The following is a 15380-nucleotide window of genomic DNA, read 5'->3' on the forward strand; positions in this document are numbered from 1 at the left end:
GAGCGACGTAGTTGATTCTGAGACAAGGGTCCTGAATCTTAGTAAAGGAAACTACGAAGGTATGAGGCGCAAGTTGGCCATGACGGATTGGGAAACGTCATTTAAAGGGAAGACGGTGGATAGGCAATGGCAAACATTTAAAGAGCACATGGATGAACTGCAACAATTGTTTATTGCTGTCTGGCGCAAAAGTAAAACAGGAAAGGTAGCCAAACCATGGCTTACAAGGGAAATTGGAGATAGCATTAGATTCAAGGAAGAGACATATAAATTTGCCAGGAAAAACAACAGACCTGAGGATTGGGAGCAGTTTAGAATTCAGCAAAGGAGGACCAAGGGATTGATTAAGAAGGGGAAAATAGAGTACAAGAGCAAGCTTGCGGGGAACATAAAAACTGACTGTAAAAGTTTCTATATGTATGTGAAGAGAAAAAGATTGGTGAAGACAAATGTAGGTCCCTTACAGTTAGAAACAGGGGAATTTATTATGGGGAATAAAGAAATGGCTGACCAACTAAATGCATACTTTGGTTCCGTCTTAACAAAGGAGGACACAAATATCACACCAGGAATGTTGGGGAACACAGGGCTTAGTGAGAGAGAGGAACTGAAAGAAATTAGTATTAGTAGAGAAATGATGTTGGGGAAATTGATGGGATTGAATGCCAATAAATCCCCAGGGCCTGATGATCTGCATCCCACAGTACTTAAGGAAGTGGCCCTAGAAATAGTGGATGCATTGGTGGTCATCTTCCAAGATTCTATAGACTCTGGAACAGTTCCTACAGGTTGGAGGGTAGCTAATGTAACCCCACTAGAGAAAGCAGGGAATCATAGACCAGTCAGCTTGACGTCAGTAGTGGGGGAAATTCTAGAGTCCATTATCAAAGATTTTATAGCAGAGCACTTAGAGAACATTGGTAGAATCGGGCAGAGTCAGCATGGATTTATGAAAGGGAAATCATGCTTGACAAATCTACTAGAATTCTTCGAGGATGTAACTAGTAGAGTTGATGAGGGGGAGCCAGTGGATGTGGTTTATTTGGATTTTCAGAAGGCAAAGTCCCACGTAAGAGATTAGCATGTAAAATTAAAGCGCATGGGATTGGGGGTAGTGTACTGCGATTGATAGAAAACTGGTTGGCGGACAGTAAACAAAGAGTAGGGATAAATGGGTTTTTCTCTGAATGGCAGGCAGTGACCAGTGGGGTACCGCAGGGATCGGTGCTATCACCCCAACTATTCACAATATGATTTAGATGAGGGAACTAAATGTAATATCTCCAAATTTGCAGATGACACAAAACTGGGTGGGAGGGTGAGTTGTGAGGAGGATGCAGAGAGGCTTCAGGGTTATTTGGACAGGTTGAAAGAGTGGGCTAATGCATGGCAGATGCAGCATAATGTGGATAAATGTGAGGTTATCCACTTTGGTAGCAAAAACAGGAAGGCAGATTATCTGAACGGCTATAAACTGAGAGAGGGGAATATGCAGCGAGACCTGGTTGTTCTCGTACACTAGTCGCTGAAGGTAAGCATGCAAGTGCAACAGGCGGTAAAAAAGACAAATGGTATGTTGACCTTCATAGCGAGAGGATTCGAGTACAGAAGCAGGGCTGTCTTGCTGCAATTATACAGGGCCTTGGTGAGGCCACACCTGGAATATTGTGTGCAGTTTTGGTCTCCTTATCTGAGGAAGGATGTTCTTGCTATAGAGGGAGTGCAGTGAAGGTTTACCAGACTGATTCCTAGGATGGCGGGACTGACGTATGAGGAGAGATTGAGTCGGTTAGGAGTATATTTGCTGGAGTTCAGAAGACTGAGGGAGGGATCTCATAGAAACCTATACAATTCTAACAGGACGTGACAGGGTAGTTGCAGGAAGGATGCTCCCAATGGTGGGGGAGTTCAGAACCAGGGGTCATAGTCTAAGGATACAGGGTAAACCTTTCAGGACCGAGATGAGGAGAAATTTCTTCACCCAGAGAGTGGTGAGCCTGTGGAACTCGCTACCACAGAAAGCAGTTGAGGCCAAAACATTGTATGTTTTCAAGAAGGAGTTAGATATAGCTCTTGGGTCTAAAGGGATCAAAGGGTATGGGGTGAAAGCTAGAACAGGCTACTGAGTTGGATGATCAGCCATGATCATAATGAATAGCGGAGCAGGCTTGAAGGGCCGAATGGCCTACTCCTGCTCCTATTTTCTACGTTTCTAAATCTCCCCGCAATCTCCTTTATTCTAAAGGAGAACAACTCCAACTTTTCCAACCTAACCTTGTAACTAAAATCCCCTATCCCTGGAACCATTCTGGTAAATCTCCTCTGCACCCTCTCATCCTTCCTGAAGTGTGGTGACCAGAAATGGATGCAATACTCCAGGTGGGGCCTAAAGGTTTATATGGGGTTTTTTTTTTTTAAAAATTGTGTCCTTACACATATCTGAAATCTAGAAAAAAAACTGACTGTCCCAAACTCTCACATGATAAATGACATTCCAAGACTTAACGCTATCCAAGAATAAAGTATGAAGCTGTAACAATTTAATAAATTACATAAACTATCAAATATTTAAAAACACACCCTTGAGATCAGCACTGATCACAAGTGATCCAGAAGGAGTTTCTAAACAGAATACAAGGGGGCAACATGCAGCATTGCGTAGTATTTTGACGGATAGGAAAACTTGGTTATATCATCACACTTGACTGCCGCTTCTAGGTTTAGTGGAATTAATCATTTTATAGATCAACCTGAACTGCAAAAACCTGCCACACTGATCATTTAATTACAACAACCACTGATCACTTTATAATTTTCATAAACAGTGATGCAAATCCTAACAGGTATTTTTTCTTTGCTTCCTAGATCATAATTTGCCTTTTACTTTGTCCCAGGATATGTTAATTCACAATGCTTTCCCTCTCTCCTTTAGAATTATAGGCTTTGTGTTCTACACACATCTCTAAGAGAAATTACTACTGGATATTCAAAGAGAACAGATGAGAAGGATATTGAACCCATCCTTACAAAGAAATCTGGTGCTCTCCTATCATAGCAACTAGCTGCCTCTTGAAAGACCCCAGTATCATCTCCACTGTCCCATCCAGAAGGTAGTTTGAGATTTGTGAAAAGAGTTTAATCGACTTGCATAGCATAATACTGAACCATACGGAAGAGATCTGTAAACAGTTAATCTCAGCATGTGCTGTGGAAGAGGCACTATAATTATCCACAATATCCTTGGACTTTTAGGGGGAGGAGAGGGAAAATAGTTTCTGCTCCTGATCTGTATTTAGCACACTTAAAATATGTTCGTCACTATCAGGTTTCAGGTAATCCAGATATTGTACCTCATTGTATCGATTGCTGGGGACGTTGATACATGTCTTCCTCACTTCCATGTCCACAAGAAGCCCCTGCACTACTGGTAGTTTGTACTGATAATTCCTGAAATCCTGAATGAAGAGCTTTATCAGTACAATATTAATATAGTAACAGTATATTTCAAAATAAATAATTCATTGTTAACACTTATGCACTTCAAAAGAAAATCCAGATATAATGAAACTACCATAAACTACTGCTGCAATAGCATCCAATGAAATGAACAGAAAAGTACAAATATCATTCTGAACAGCACACCTTACAATTGTTGAGAAGAAACCCTTCGTAGTATAAAATCCTATGACAACCTTTCAGAAACACACATGTAAATAGTCAACCTAGACCTAAACCCCGACTGGACACTGGACATCTATGAATATAGATTTAAAAATCAGTATTTACTAGAGAATAGCAGTCCACCAGGTCATGGACATAGAAAATAGGAGGAGTAGGCCATTTGGCCCTTCGAGCCTGCTCCGCCATCCAACTCAGTAACCTGTTCCCGCTTTCGCCCAATATTCTTTGTTCCCGCTTTCGCCTTCTAACTCCTTCTTGAAAGCATACAATGTTTTGGCCTCAACTGCTTTCTGTGGTAGCGAATTCCACAGGCTCACCACTCTCCGGGTGAAGAAATTTCTCCTCATCTCAGTCCTGAATGGTTTACCCCGTATCCTTAGACTTTGACCCCTAGTTCTGAATTCTCCCACCATTGGGAGCATCCTTCCTGCATCTACCCTGTCAAGTCCTGTTAGAACTTTATAGGTTTCTTGGAGATCCCCCCTCACTCTTCTGAACTCCAGCGAATATAATCCTAACCGACTCAATCTCTCCTCATACGCCAGTCCTGCCATCCCAGGAATCAGTCTGGTAAACCTTCACTGCACTCCCTCTATAGCAAGAACATCCTTCCTCAGATAAGGAGACCAAAACTGCACACAATATTCCAGGTGTGGCCTCACCAAGGCCCTGTATAATTGCAGCAAGACATCCCTGCTTCTATACTCGAATCCTCTCACTATGAAGGCCAACATACCATTTGCCTTTTTTACCACCTGTTGGACCTGCATGCTTACCTTCAGCGAGAACACCCAGGTACAAGAACACTCAGGTCTCGTTGTATATTCCCCTCTCTCAGTTTATAGCCGTGTAGGTCATGGAGCTCTCGTGTGAAAAATGCTGTTCTATAATCCTCACCAATACTTACACCACATGCATATTTACCACCTGCTCTACTTTATGACCACCGCACCATGCCATCCCAAATATACAATTTTAAAAACTTACCATCTTACCCTTTCCAACACATTCACCAACTACAGTGTTTTAAAAGATTGGTTATATATACAAAGCATCTGGTAAACTTTACAAATTAAAGTTTAAAAAACACTCTCAAAGAAGTGACCTAATATGAACCCATTTCCATTATCAGCAATTGACTGAGTGCTGTGTGTCAGAAAATGACATCAGATGGACAATTATCACAATGAGTTGGCTCTTATAACTTTTTGTTAGTTTATAAGATTTTTAGATAATTCTTGCTTAACTAAACAAGTGCTGGAAGCAGAGGATAAAAGGGAGTTTTAAACTATAAATACATACTCGTTTTTGCAACATTCAAATTATCATAGGCATTGTGAAAATTTATTATCCTAGCAAATTATTCCTATAATTTTGTACATAATGATCACCACATTTTTCAAGGGAAGTAAGGCAAAGACCTTGTCCTAGAATAGGCCCATGAACAACTCACCGCAAGTAGGTTCATAATCGTATGTCCAGTCTCCCCAAACAGAGGTTTACGAAAACGCACACTGAACAATGGACATGGATAAACTGCAAAAGAAAGTACTCATCATAAGATACCACTTCAATTCTTACCTGAATTAGCTGATAATCTATGCTTCATTACTCACATCTATATTCTGCTCCAAGGCGTAGCATAAGGCGGATGGGGAAAACCTTAGCCCAAGGAGTTTCCCATTTCTGAATTAGAATGCCAAACAGGTAAGGCGGGTTGGGAAGCACCAGGTCCTGCAGGGACTGAAAGGTAGCTGTAACATACAGGAATCCACCGTGTTCCCTACTGCCAAGAAAACTCTGGGTAAAGAAGGAATGACCCAAGTCTCCTACCACATTACCTATAAACAGAAGCACAATATCAAGTTGTAAACTGAAATTACTATGTAGTAGGAGGCAGTTTAAGTTGCATCTATACACACTTTGTAAATACAAAAAGAGTGGAGATTTTCAATATTAAATTATGCTGACTACATACAACTTAACAAAAAGACTTCTATCAAAAGAAGTTGAACTAAATTATGCACTAGATTGCTGCTCTGCAGGAACACTCTCTAATGGAGATCACATGTTCTCAAATATGCTAGGATACATGTCCTGGCACAAAATTCAGTTTATTACAATCAACCCATTAGTGGGAATGTGTCTAGGTCATTTGATTATACCTGCCAGGGCATCCTGATAAAGCTGTATGCAGTGATTGAAGATGTCCTTCGGGATGCATTTCTCATCAGGTAAACACTGCAAGAGGATGACTACCTCTGCCTGCCCCACAGCATGCATTCCCTTTGTGGTGAAGGACCAACACTTCCTGTTTACATCTGAGAAAATACATTGCGTTAAATTTTCCATTTATGATTGTAAAAGTTATGGTTATCAGATACATTTGCCTTGATCAGCAGTAAATGAGTACAAATGATTTTTTTTTAAATTTCAAAAATGTAAAGCTCTGCAATTTACTTAGTTCTAAATTGCAGAAAATAGTACTATTAAAAAAAATTAACCAAAGCATATAGCACAAACTGTTTAGCTTACTACTTGGCAAAAAGTTAAACATGGGGGCAAGTGACAAAGGGACAAGGACTGTATACAGGCAAGTATTATTTTTCCAACAACATTGAGGTTACCTCAGTAATTATTACTATCGCCAGTACCCAAATCATAAAAATACTAAGCTCCTAATCATTCCTACATGCTCTAGTTATCCTATATTTTCGGACCAGTCTAATTTTATACTCAACTAAAGGGGACAGTGGTTGGAAAGTAATGGTACACACTGTTCTTCTTTCAATCATTTTTGATGCTTTACTTTGAGAAATATATCCGTGCATTTGCACACTTTTTTCCTATGGTATTTTATAAAGCACATGAACCACATATATAAAATAGCTCCAGTTCAGAGCAACCAATACAGAAGCAGAAAAAGAGGGTCAAGATTGATATTTGGAAGCAGTCAAAATCTGTGTAATTTCTAACCAGTTTACTGTCCGTAACACATGTTCAAACTAACCTAAGCACCCAGCACAAATTGTATAGACTACTTTGCAAAAAGCTAAACATGGGGCAGGATTTTCATAATTGAAACCAGAATTCTAGCTGACAGGAGAAAAAGTGAAATCTCTGGCTAGAACAGAAAACAAAGGCAAGAACAAAAATCTGTTGGCCTTTTAATCTCAAATAACAGAATGAATTAAACCTTTAGTATATGGTCATCAGATGCAACACTACATACAGAAGTATCCAAACTGTAGCTCATGGACCACATGGAGTTCCTAGTCCAGCAATCAACCCTTGAAGTCCAGACAACTCAGCCCCATCTGCACTAAAATTTTCTTAGCTGTTATCCTGTTTGAATTTTGTGAGTTTGCAGCTTTGAAGGGCTAATTTTAGCATTGTTGCCTCACTGGCAGGTAAATTCTAAATCAAAACAACTGAAGATAAATATCAAGTAATGGAATGTGGATTTCCAACTTTTTATGCAGTAGTGAAGATTCTGAAGTACATAAAGACAACAAAAAAAAAAGTCACCCCAGGAGTCAGAACCTTATCCAGTCCCATTTCATTTAATTATAGCTTTAGGTTTTGATTTTTTTGATTCCAGATTTTATTTAGTTGAAAAGTTTATTTCTAACAAGTTATAAACCAGTCTGAAGGTTTAGTCATATGAGAGAAATGAAAATACATTACTTACAGTTGACAAGTTTGACCATAACAAGCAAGTTGGCATTTAATACAAAAACTAGAGGGTCAGGACCTCCTTCTTCCAACTGCAGCATGAGAGAGATCTGTGAGGGTTGTTCCTCTACTGCATAATCTAGCACAAAAATAAATTTACAATTTTTAAGAATCTGACCAGTTCTCTCACAAGTGTTGGTGTTTCACACAATTAATTGACTTAATACTCTTTATTTCTCCCCTCCCGCAGCTGCAAAAATACATGACTCAGAAGTGGTGGGGGAGCAGGGAGAAAAGGAGGTGGTATCTACAGGATTGAGGCAGTTTTAAAATGAAACCTTAGCAAAGAAAGTTCAAAACCAAGTCAATGGTTCAGACTATTTTGCAATAGGTTGCACTAGTTTAACTAGCTACATTCCATCATTACCCTATACGCACGTGGATCTTGCCAACCCATTCCAAAGCTCTCTAAACTTTGCTCAATGAGGCACATCCCTGGGTGGGAGAGAATATGAACTCCATATTTGGAAAACCAAAATTCTTCCTGTGTGGACTTCTTAGCAGCATGCAGATTCTCAAACACAACTGGAATCTTAATGCAGTTTATTCTTTGGAGTGTGCTACTGAGAAAATCTAGGAAGCACATGCATTGCAGCATGAGATAAACAGAGTCTGTTAAATATAAGAACATGACAGATGGCATTTGCGCATTAAGGTCTGTACAATAACTTCAACTTGAAATCACAGAATCATAACAGCACAGGAAGAGGCCATTCAGCTCATTGAGTCTGTGCCAGCTCTCTGCAAGAGCAATTTAGCTAGACCCACTCCCCGACCCTTTCCCCATAGCCCTGCAAATATTTTCTTGTCAGATGCTTATCCAAGTTCCTTTTGAAAGCCACAATTGAATCTGCCTTCACCACACTCCCAGACAGTGCATTCCAGTTCTTAATCACTTGCTGCATAAAAAAGGTTTAATTCATGTCACCTTTGGTTCTTTTGCCAATCAGTTTAAATCTATGTCCTCTAGTTCTCGACCCTTCCACCAATGGGAACCAGCCCTCATGATTTTGAGCACATCAATCAAATTCCCTCTCAATCAACCTTCTCTTCACCAAGAAGAACAAAGCTTCTCCAACCTATCCAAGTAACTGAAATACCTCATGTCTGGAACCATTCTAGTAAATCTTTAGTGCACTCTCTCTAAAGCCTTCACATCCTTCCCAAAGTGCAGTGCCCAGAATTGCTCACAATACTCAGGTTGAGGCCAAACCAGTGTTTTAAGGTTCAGCATAACTCCCTTGCTTTTGTACTCTATGCCTCTATTTATAAAGTCTAGGATCCTGTACACCATTTTAACCACTCTCTCAATCTGCCCTGCCACTTTCAACGATTTGTGCACATATACTCTCAAGGTCTCTATTCTAGCACCCCCCTTTAGAATTGTACCCTTTAGTTTATATTGCCTCTCCTCATTCTTCATACCAAAATGCATCACTTCACACTTCCCTGCATTAAATTTCACCTGCCACATGTCCGCCCATTCAACTTATCTATGTCCTCCTGAAGTCCGTCACTATCCTGCTCACAGTTCACAATACTTCCAAGTTTTGTGTCATCTGCAAATTTGGAAATTGTGCCCTGCACACCCATGTCCAAGTCATTAATAAATAAAAACAAACAATAGAAAAGCAGTGGTCCTAATACAGATTCCTGAAGAACCCCATTGTATACCTTCCTCCAGTCTGTAAAACAACTTTTCACCACTATCTTCTGTTTTCTGTCACTCAGCCAACTTCATATCCATGCTGCCACTAACCCTTTTATTCCATAGGCTTCAACTTTCTGGCAGGCCTATTATTTGGCATTTTGGAAGTCCATTCAGACCACATCAATCGCATTACCCTCATCAAACTTCTCTGTTGCGTCATCAAAAAACTCAATCAAGTTGGTTAAACACAATTTGCCCTTAATAAGTCCATGCTGGATTTCATTAAGTAATCCACACTCGTCCAAGTGACAGTTAATTTTGTCCCAGATTATCATTTCTAAAAGCTTTCCCCACCACCAAGGTTAAACTGACTGACCTGTAGTTGCTGAGTTTATCCTTGCACCCTTTTTCGAACAAAGGTGCTAACATTTGCAATTCTCCAGTCCTCTGGCACCACCCCAGTATCGAAGGAGGATTGGAAGGTTATGGCCAGTGCCTCCGCAATTTCCATTCTTACTTCTCTCAGCATTCTCAGATGCATCCCATCCAATCCTGGTGACTTATCAGCTTTAAATACAGCCAGCCTTTTGAATGTCTCTTCTTTATCAATTTTTAGCCCATTCAGTATCTCAACTACCTCCTCATTCACTATGACACTGACAGCATCTTCTTCATTGGTAAAGATAAATGCAAGTATTCATTTAGCACCTCAGACATGCCGTCTATCTTCATGCATAGATTCCCCTTTTTGATCCCTAATCAGCCCTACCCCTCCTCTTACTCCCCTTTCATTTTTTATATGCCTATAGAAGACTTTTGGATTCCCCTTTGTTAGCTGCCATTCTCTTCTCATACTCTCTCTGCCTGTCATTTCCTTTTTCCACTTCCTTTCTGAACTTTCTATAATCAGCCTGGTTTTCACTCATCATCTGTCATACGCACCCCTTTTCTGCTTCATCTTACTCTCTGCCTCTTTCATCATTCAGGGATCTCTGGCTTTGATTGCACTATCATTCCACCTCGTGGGAATGTAACTTGACTGTATCCCAACCATCACCTCTGTAAAGGAAACCCAATGTTCCATTATAGTTTTGCCTGCAAACCTTTCATTCCAATTTACCCGGACAGGTCCATTCTCAACCCACTGAAATTGCCCTCCTCCAATTAAGTATTTTTACTCTAGGTTGCTCCTTGTCCTTTTCCATAGCTAATCTAAAGCTTATGATACCATGATCATTGTTCCCCTGACAGGTGATCCACTTGACCCATCTCACTCCCCAGAACCAGATCCAGCAATGCCTTCTTCCTCATTGGGCCAGAAACATACTGCTCAAGAAAATTCTCCTGAACACACTTCAGAAACTCTTCTCCCTCTCTGCCCTTTACACTATTATACCAGTCTATATTAGAATAACTCAAGTCCTCCATAATCGCAACACTAGAGTTCTTGCACCTCTATAATTCCCCTATAAATTTGCTCCTCTATATCTTTCCCACTAGTTGGCGGCCTTTAGAATACAGCCAGTAGTACAATGGCACCTCTATTGTTTCTTAACTGCGATCAAATAGATTATGTCCTTGACCCCTCTAGTACATCCCCTCTTTCCTTCCCTATCTTTCCCGAACACCTTGCTGGCGATGGGGGTATTGATGTCTGGGAAAAGGTCGTTAAGAACCCTGTGTTGCCTCTTCTCCGGAAGGCCCACCTAATCTGGAGCCAATCAGGTACGTAGGTGGACAGCAGCAGGCCTTCCACAGGTTCAAGGACCCCATTGCCGAAAGTTCCGCCCTTGGAGAGCTGTTAGCCAATTGGAGGCTGGCTGCTCTTCCACTGAACGGCTCCACTGCAGAGGCAGTGACTGCTGCCGGAGGAGCACCTACTGGAGGCCCAGGAGCAGCGCTGGACCCAAACCCACAGGTAGGTCACTAGGGCAGGGGCGTGTGGCTCTCAGCGCCTTTTAACAAGGGATCCCCCTTTACCTGGAGCCAAGAAGCAGCCCGCACAGTCTCTCATGTGGTGCTTCCTGTGCGGCGAGAAGGCCGCCCGCTGCACAGCTAATTGCAGCGGCGGGTTGAGGCCCTTAATTGGGGTTAATGGCCCTCAATTGGCAGCAGGGCAAGAAGGCCGTTCACAGGTCCTCCCAACAACACCCCCCACCCGGTTTTATGATCTCCCCACTTCCAAATTCGCTGCAGGCCAGAACATAACATTTCCCTTTGTATCCAGGAATATTTAGCACTCAGTCCTGCCTTTTAGAAGACTCAAGATAGTTTTCATATAATCATAGCGAGAACAACATACAAGGTAGCAAGTGAACACACTGGTGCAAAAACAAACTTAAAAAACAAACCCTAGGTCACATGATAAGCAAAGTATTTGCTTACATAATTCTACCTGTATTTACAACTCAGAAATGAGGTTTATTGAATAGTAGTTTGCAATTCTAATTTGCTCCAAAGATGACTACAGAAGCAAGAATCAGATCAGTAAATAGCTGTTTGTATAACCACACTTACCTCCTTTGACACCTGTGGAGATAAGAATAGGTGGGAGCCCATCTTTTGGGACTAAATTAATTGAACTTCCAACGGGACTGCCAATCTGAGCTGTACTACCTGTCGATGATTCAGCCACATTCTATAACAGAATTAAATTAAAAAGGCTCACATATTAACTGAACCAAGTGACATACATTTGAAACAAATTTACTTTCTTACACTGGGAACTTAAAGATTTTATAGGACAAAATGAGCAAAGGAAGAAATGTTACATTGTATAGTTTTAGTAGTTCAGAGCATCATAGTACAAACATTAATAGCTAATTTATTAAGAGACAGTTGTTTGATTTTAGTTTTTGCTGTTCTCTCCTCGCCCTTGCCCAAACATTAGATCAGTTAAATGAGATATCACAATAGTGCGTCAATTAGTGAGAGCTACTTTGTTTATCTTCTTTGAACAAAACATCCTCCACATATTACATTTAAATCCAGCTTGCCAATGTGGATAATCCAATAGACGTGGTCCCTTTAAAGGCAGTGGGCTGCTTTGTCCTGCAACACTCAAAGTCTCCTGGACAAATATTAACATAGAAGATAAGAGCAGGAGTAGGCCATTCAGCCCTTCGAGCCTGCTCCGCCATTCACTGTGATCATGCTGATCATCCAATTCAGTAGCCTGTTCCCGCTTTCGCCCCATACCCTTTGATCCCTTTAGACCCAAGAGCTATATCTAACACCTTCTTTAAAACATACAATGTTTTGGCCTCAACTGCTTTCTGTGGTGGCGAATTCCACAGGCTCACCACTCTCTGGGTGAAGAAATTTCTCCTCATCTCAGTCCTGAAAGGTTTACCCCGTATCCTTAGACTATGACCCCTGGTTCTGGACGCCCCCACCATCGGGAACATCCTTCCTGCATCTACCCCCGTCAAGTCCTGTTAGAATTTTATAGGTTTCTATGAGATCCCCCCTCACTCTTCTGAACTCCAGCGAATATAATCCTAACCGACTCAATCTCTCCTCATACGTCAGTCCCACCATCCCAGGAATCAGTCTGGTAAACCTTTGCTGCACTCCCTCTATAGCAAGAACATCCTTCCTCAGATAAGGAGACCAAAACTGCACACAATATTCCAGGTGTGGCCTCACCAAGGCCCTGTATAACTATAGCAACACATCCCTACTCCTGTACTCGAATCCTCTCGCGATGAAGGCCAACATACCATTTGCCTTTTTTACCGCCTGTTGCACCTGCATGCTTACCTTCAGTGACTGGTGTACGAGAGCACCCAGTCTCGCTGCATATTCCCCTCTCTGTTTATAGCCATTCAGATAATAATCTGCCTTCCTGTTTTTGCTACCAAAGTGGATAACCTCACATTTATCCATATTATACTGCATCTGCCATGCATTAGCCCACTCTCTCAACTTGTTCAAATCACCCTGAAGCCTCTCTGCATCCTCCTCACAACTCACCCTCTCACCCAGTTTTGTGTCGTCTGCAAATTTGGAGATATTACATTTTGTTCCCTCATCTAAATCATTAATGTAAATTGTGAATAGCTGGGGTCCTAGCACCGATCACTGCGGTATCCCACTAGTCACTGCCTGCCATTTGGAAAAAGACCCATTTATCCCTACTCTTTGTTTCCTGTCTGCCAACCAATTTTCTATCCATCGCAATACACTACCCCCAATCTCATGCGCATTAATTTTACACGCTAATCTCTTATGTGGGACTTTGTCGAAAGCCTTCTGAAAGTCCAAATAAACCACATCCACTGGTTCTCCCTCATCAACTCTACTAGTTACATCCTTGAAGAATTCTAGAAGATTTGTCAAGCATGATTTCCCTTTTGTAAACCCATGCTGACTCTGCCCGATTCTACCACTGTTCTCCAAATGCTCTGCTATAAAATCTTTGATAATGGACTCTAGAATTTTCCCCACTACCGACGTCAGGCTGACTGGTCTACAATTCCCTGCTTTCTCTCTACCTCCCTTTTTAAATAGTGGCATTACATTAGCTACCCTCCAATCTGTAGGAACTGTTCCAGAGTCTATAGAATCTTGGAAGATGACCACCAATACATCCACTATTTCTAGGACCACTTCCTTAAGTACTCTGGGATGCATACCATCAGGCCCTGGGGATTTATCGGCCTTCAATCCCATCAATTTCCCCAACACCATTTCTATACTAATACTGATTTCTTTCAGTTCCTCTCTCTCACTAAGCCCTGTGTTCCCCAACATATCTGGTATGATATTTGTGTCCTCCTTTGTTAAGACAGAACCAATATGCATTTTGTTTGGTTAGCCATTTCTTTATGCCCCATAACAAATTCCCCTGTTTCTGACTGTAAGGGAACTACATTTGTCTTCACCAATCTTTTGCTCTTCACATACATATGGAAACTTTTACAGTCAGTTTTTATGTTCCCCGCGAGAAAAAGAGATACTACAACAAGTGCAAATAAAATTCCAGAAGAAACTCAATAGGATGAGATTTCCCTGCACCTTTCATGAAAAATGGGACACTACAACAACTAGCATTTATACAGCACCTTTAATGTAATTAAGTGTCGCAAGGCACTTCACAGGGGCATTACATATATGGCAATGAGCCACATAAGGATGTGTTAGGGCAGATGACCAAAAGTTTAGTCAAAGAGGTAGGTTTTAAGAAGTGCTTAAAAGGGGGGAAATGAGGTAGAGAGGCAGAGAAGTTTAAGGGAGGAAATTGCGGCGCTTAGGACCCAGGCAGCTGAAGGCACGGCCACTAATGGTGCAGCAATTAAAAGCAGGGATGCTCAACAGGTCGAAACTAGAGGAATGCAGATATCTCGGTGAGTTGTGGGGCCAGAGGATTACACAGATAGGGAGGGGTGAGGCCATGAATGGATTTGAGAACAAGGATGAGAATTTTTTTAAAAATCAAGGTGTTGCTTAACCAGGAGCCAGTATAGGTCAGCAAGCACAGGGGTGATGGGTGAAAGGGATTTGGTGTGAGTTAGAACACTGGCAGCAGTGTTTGAATGACCTCATTTACAGAGAGTAGAACGTGGGAGCCCAGCCAGGAGTCCATTAGAATGGTTAAGTCTAGAGGTAACAAAAGTATGGATCAGGGTTTCATCAGCAGAGGCAGGGCAGAGTTGGGTGATATTATGGAGGTGAAAATAGACTGTCCTAGTGATGGCTCGGATGTGCCATCTCGGGGTCAAATATGACACAAAGGCTGTTAACAGTCTGGTTCTGTCTCAGACTATTACCAGGGAGAGGGATGGAGTTGGTGGCTAGGGAGCAGAATCTGTGGCAGGGACTGAAGACAACAGCTTCAGTCTTCCCAATACTTAACTGGAGGAAATTTCTGCTCATCTCGTACCGTATGTCAGACAAGTAGTCTGAGAGTTTAGGGAAAGTGAAGGGGTCAAGGGAGGTGGTGGTGAGGTAGAGCTGGGTGTTGTCAGCATATAAGTGGAAACTACCATTTTGTTTCGAATGATGTTGCCGAGGGGCAGCATGTAAATGAAAAATGGGAGGGGGTCAACGATGGATCCTTGGAGGACACCAGAGATAACGGTGTGGGAGCAGGAAGCAAGGTCATTACTGGTGATTCTCTGGCTACGATAGATTAGAACCAAACGAGTGCAGTCCCACCCAGTTGCATGATGGTGGAGATACGTTGGAGGAGGATGGTGTGATCAACTGTATCAAAGGCTGCAATTAGGTCGAGAAGTATAGGGAGGAATAGTTTACCTTTGTCACAGTCACATAAGATATTGTCACACACATTGGAAGTGCGATGACCCAA

General features: G+C 41.7%; 1 protein-coding gene across 1 annotated transcript in view; it reads right to left on the minus strand.

The window, feature by feature from the left end:
• Window positions 1-15380, minus strand: part of zfyve9a (zinc finger, FYVE domain containing 9a) — a 175941-nt gene that overhangs the window by 11316 nt on the left and 149245 nt on the right. Inside the window, exons 8-13 of the mRNA XM_068037133.1 lie at window positions 11585-11705; window positions 7373-7495; window positions 5847-6002; window positions 5298-5522; window positions 5135-5217; window positions 3351-3455 (exon numbers count right to left, since the gene is read on the minus strand). Of these exons, the coding sequence (XP_067893234.1) occupies window positions 3351-3455; window positions 5135-5217; window positions 5298-5522; window positions 5847-6002; window positions 7373-7495; window positions 11585-11705 (813 nt within the window). The remainder of the gene's footprint in view (window positions 1-3350; window positions 3456-5134; window positions 5218-5297; window positions 5523-5846; window positions 6003-7372; window positions 7496-11584; window positions 11706-15380) is intronic.

The sequence above is a fragment of the Heterodontus francisci genome, chromosome 8 (genome assembly GCF_036365525.1).
Source record: "Heterodontus francisci isolate sHetFra1 chromosome 8, sHetFra1.hap1, whole genome shotgun sequence".
Lineage (NCBI taxonomy): Eukaryota > Metazoa > Chordata > Chondrichthyes > Heterodontiformes > Heterodontidae > Heterodontus > Heterodontus francisci.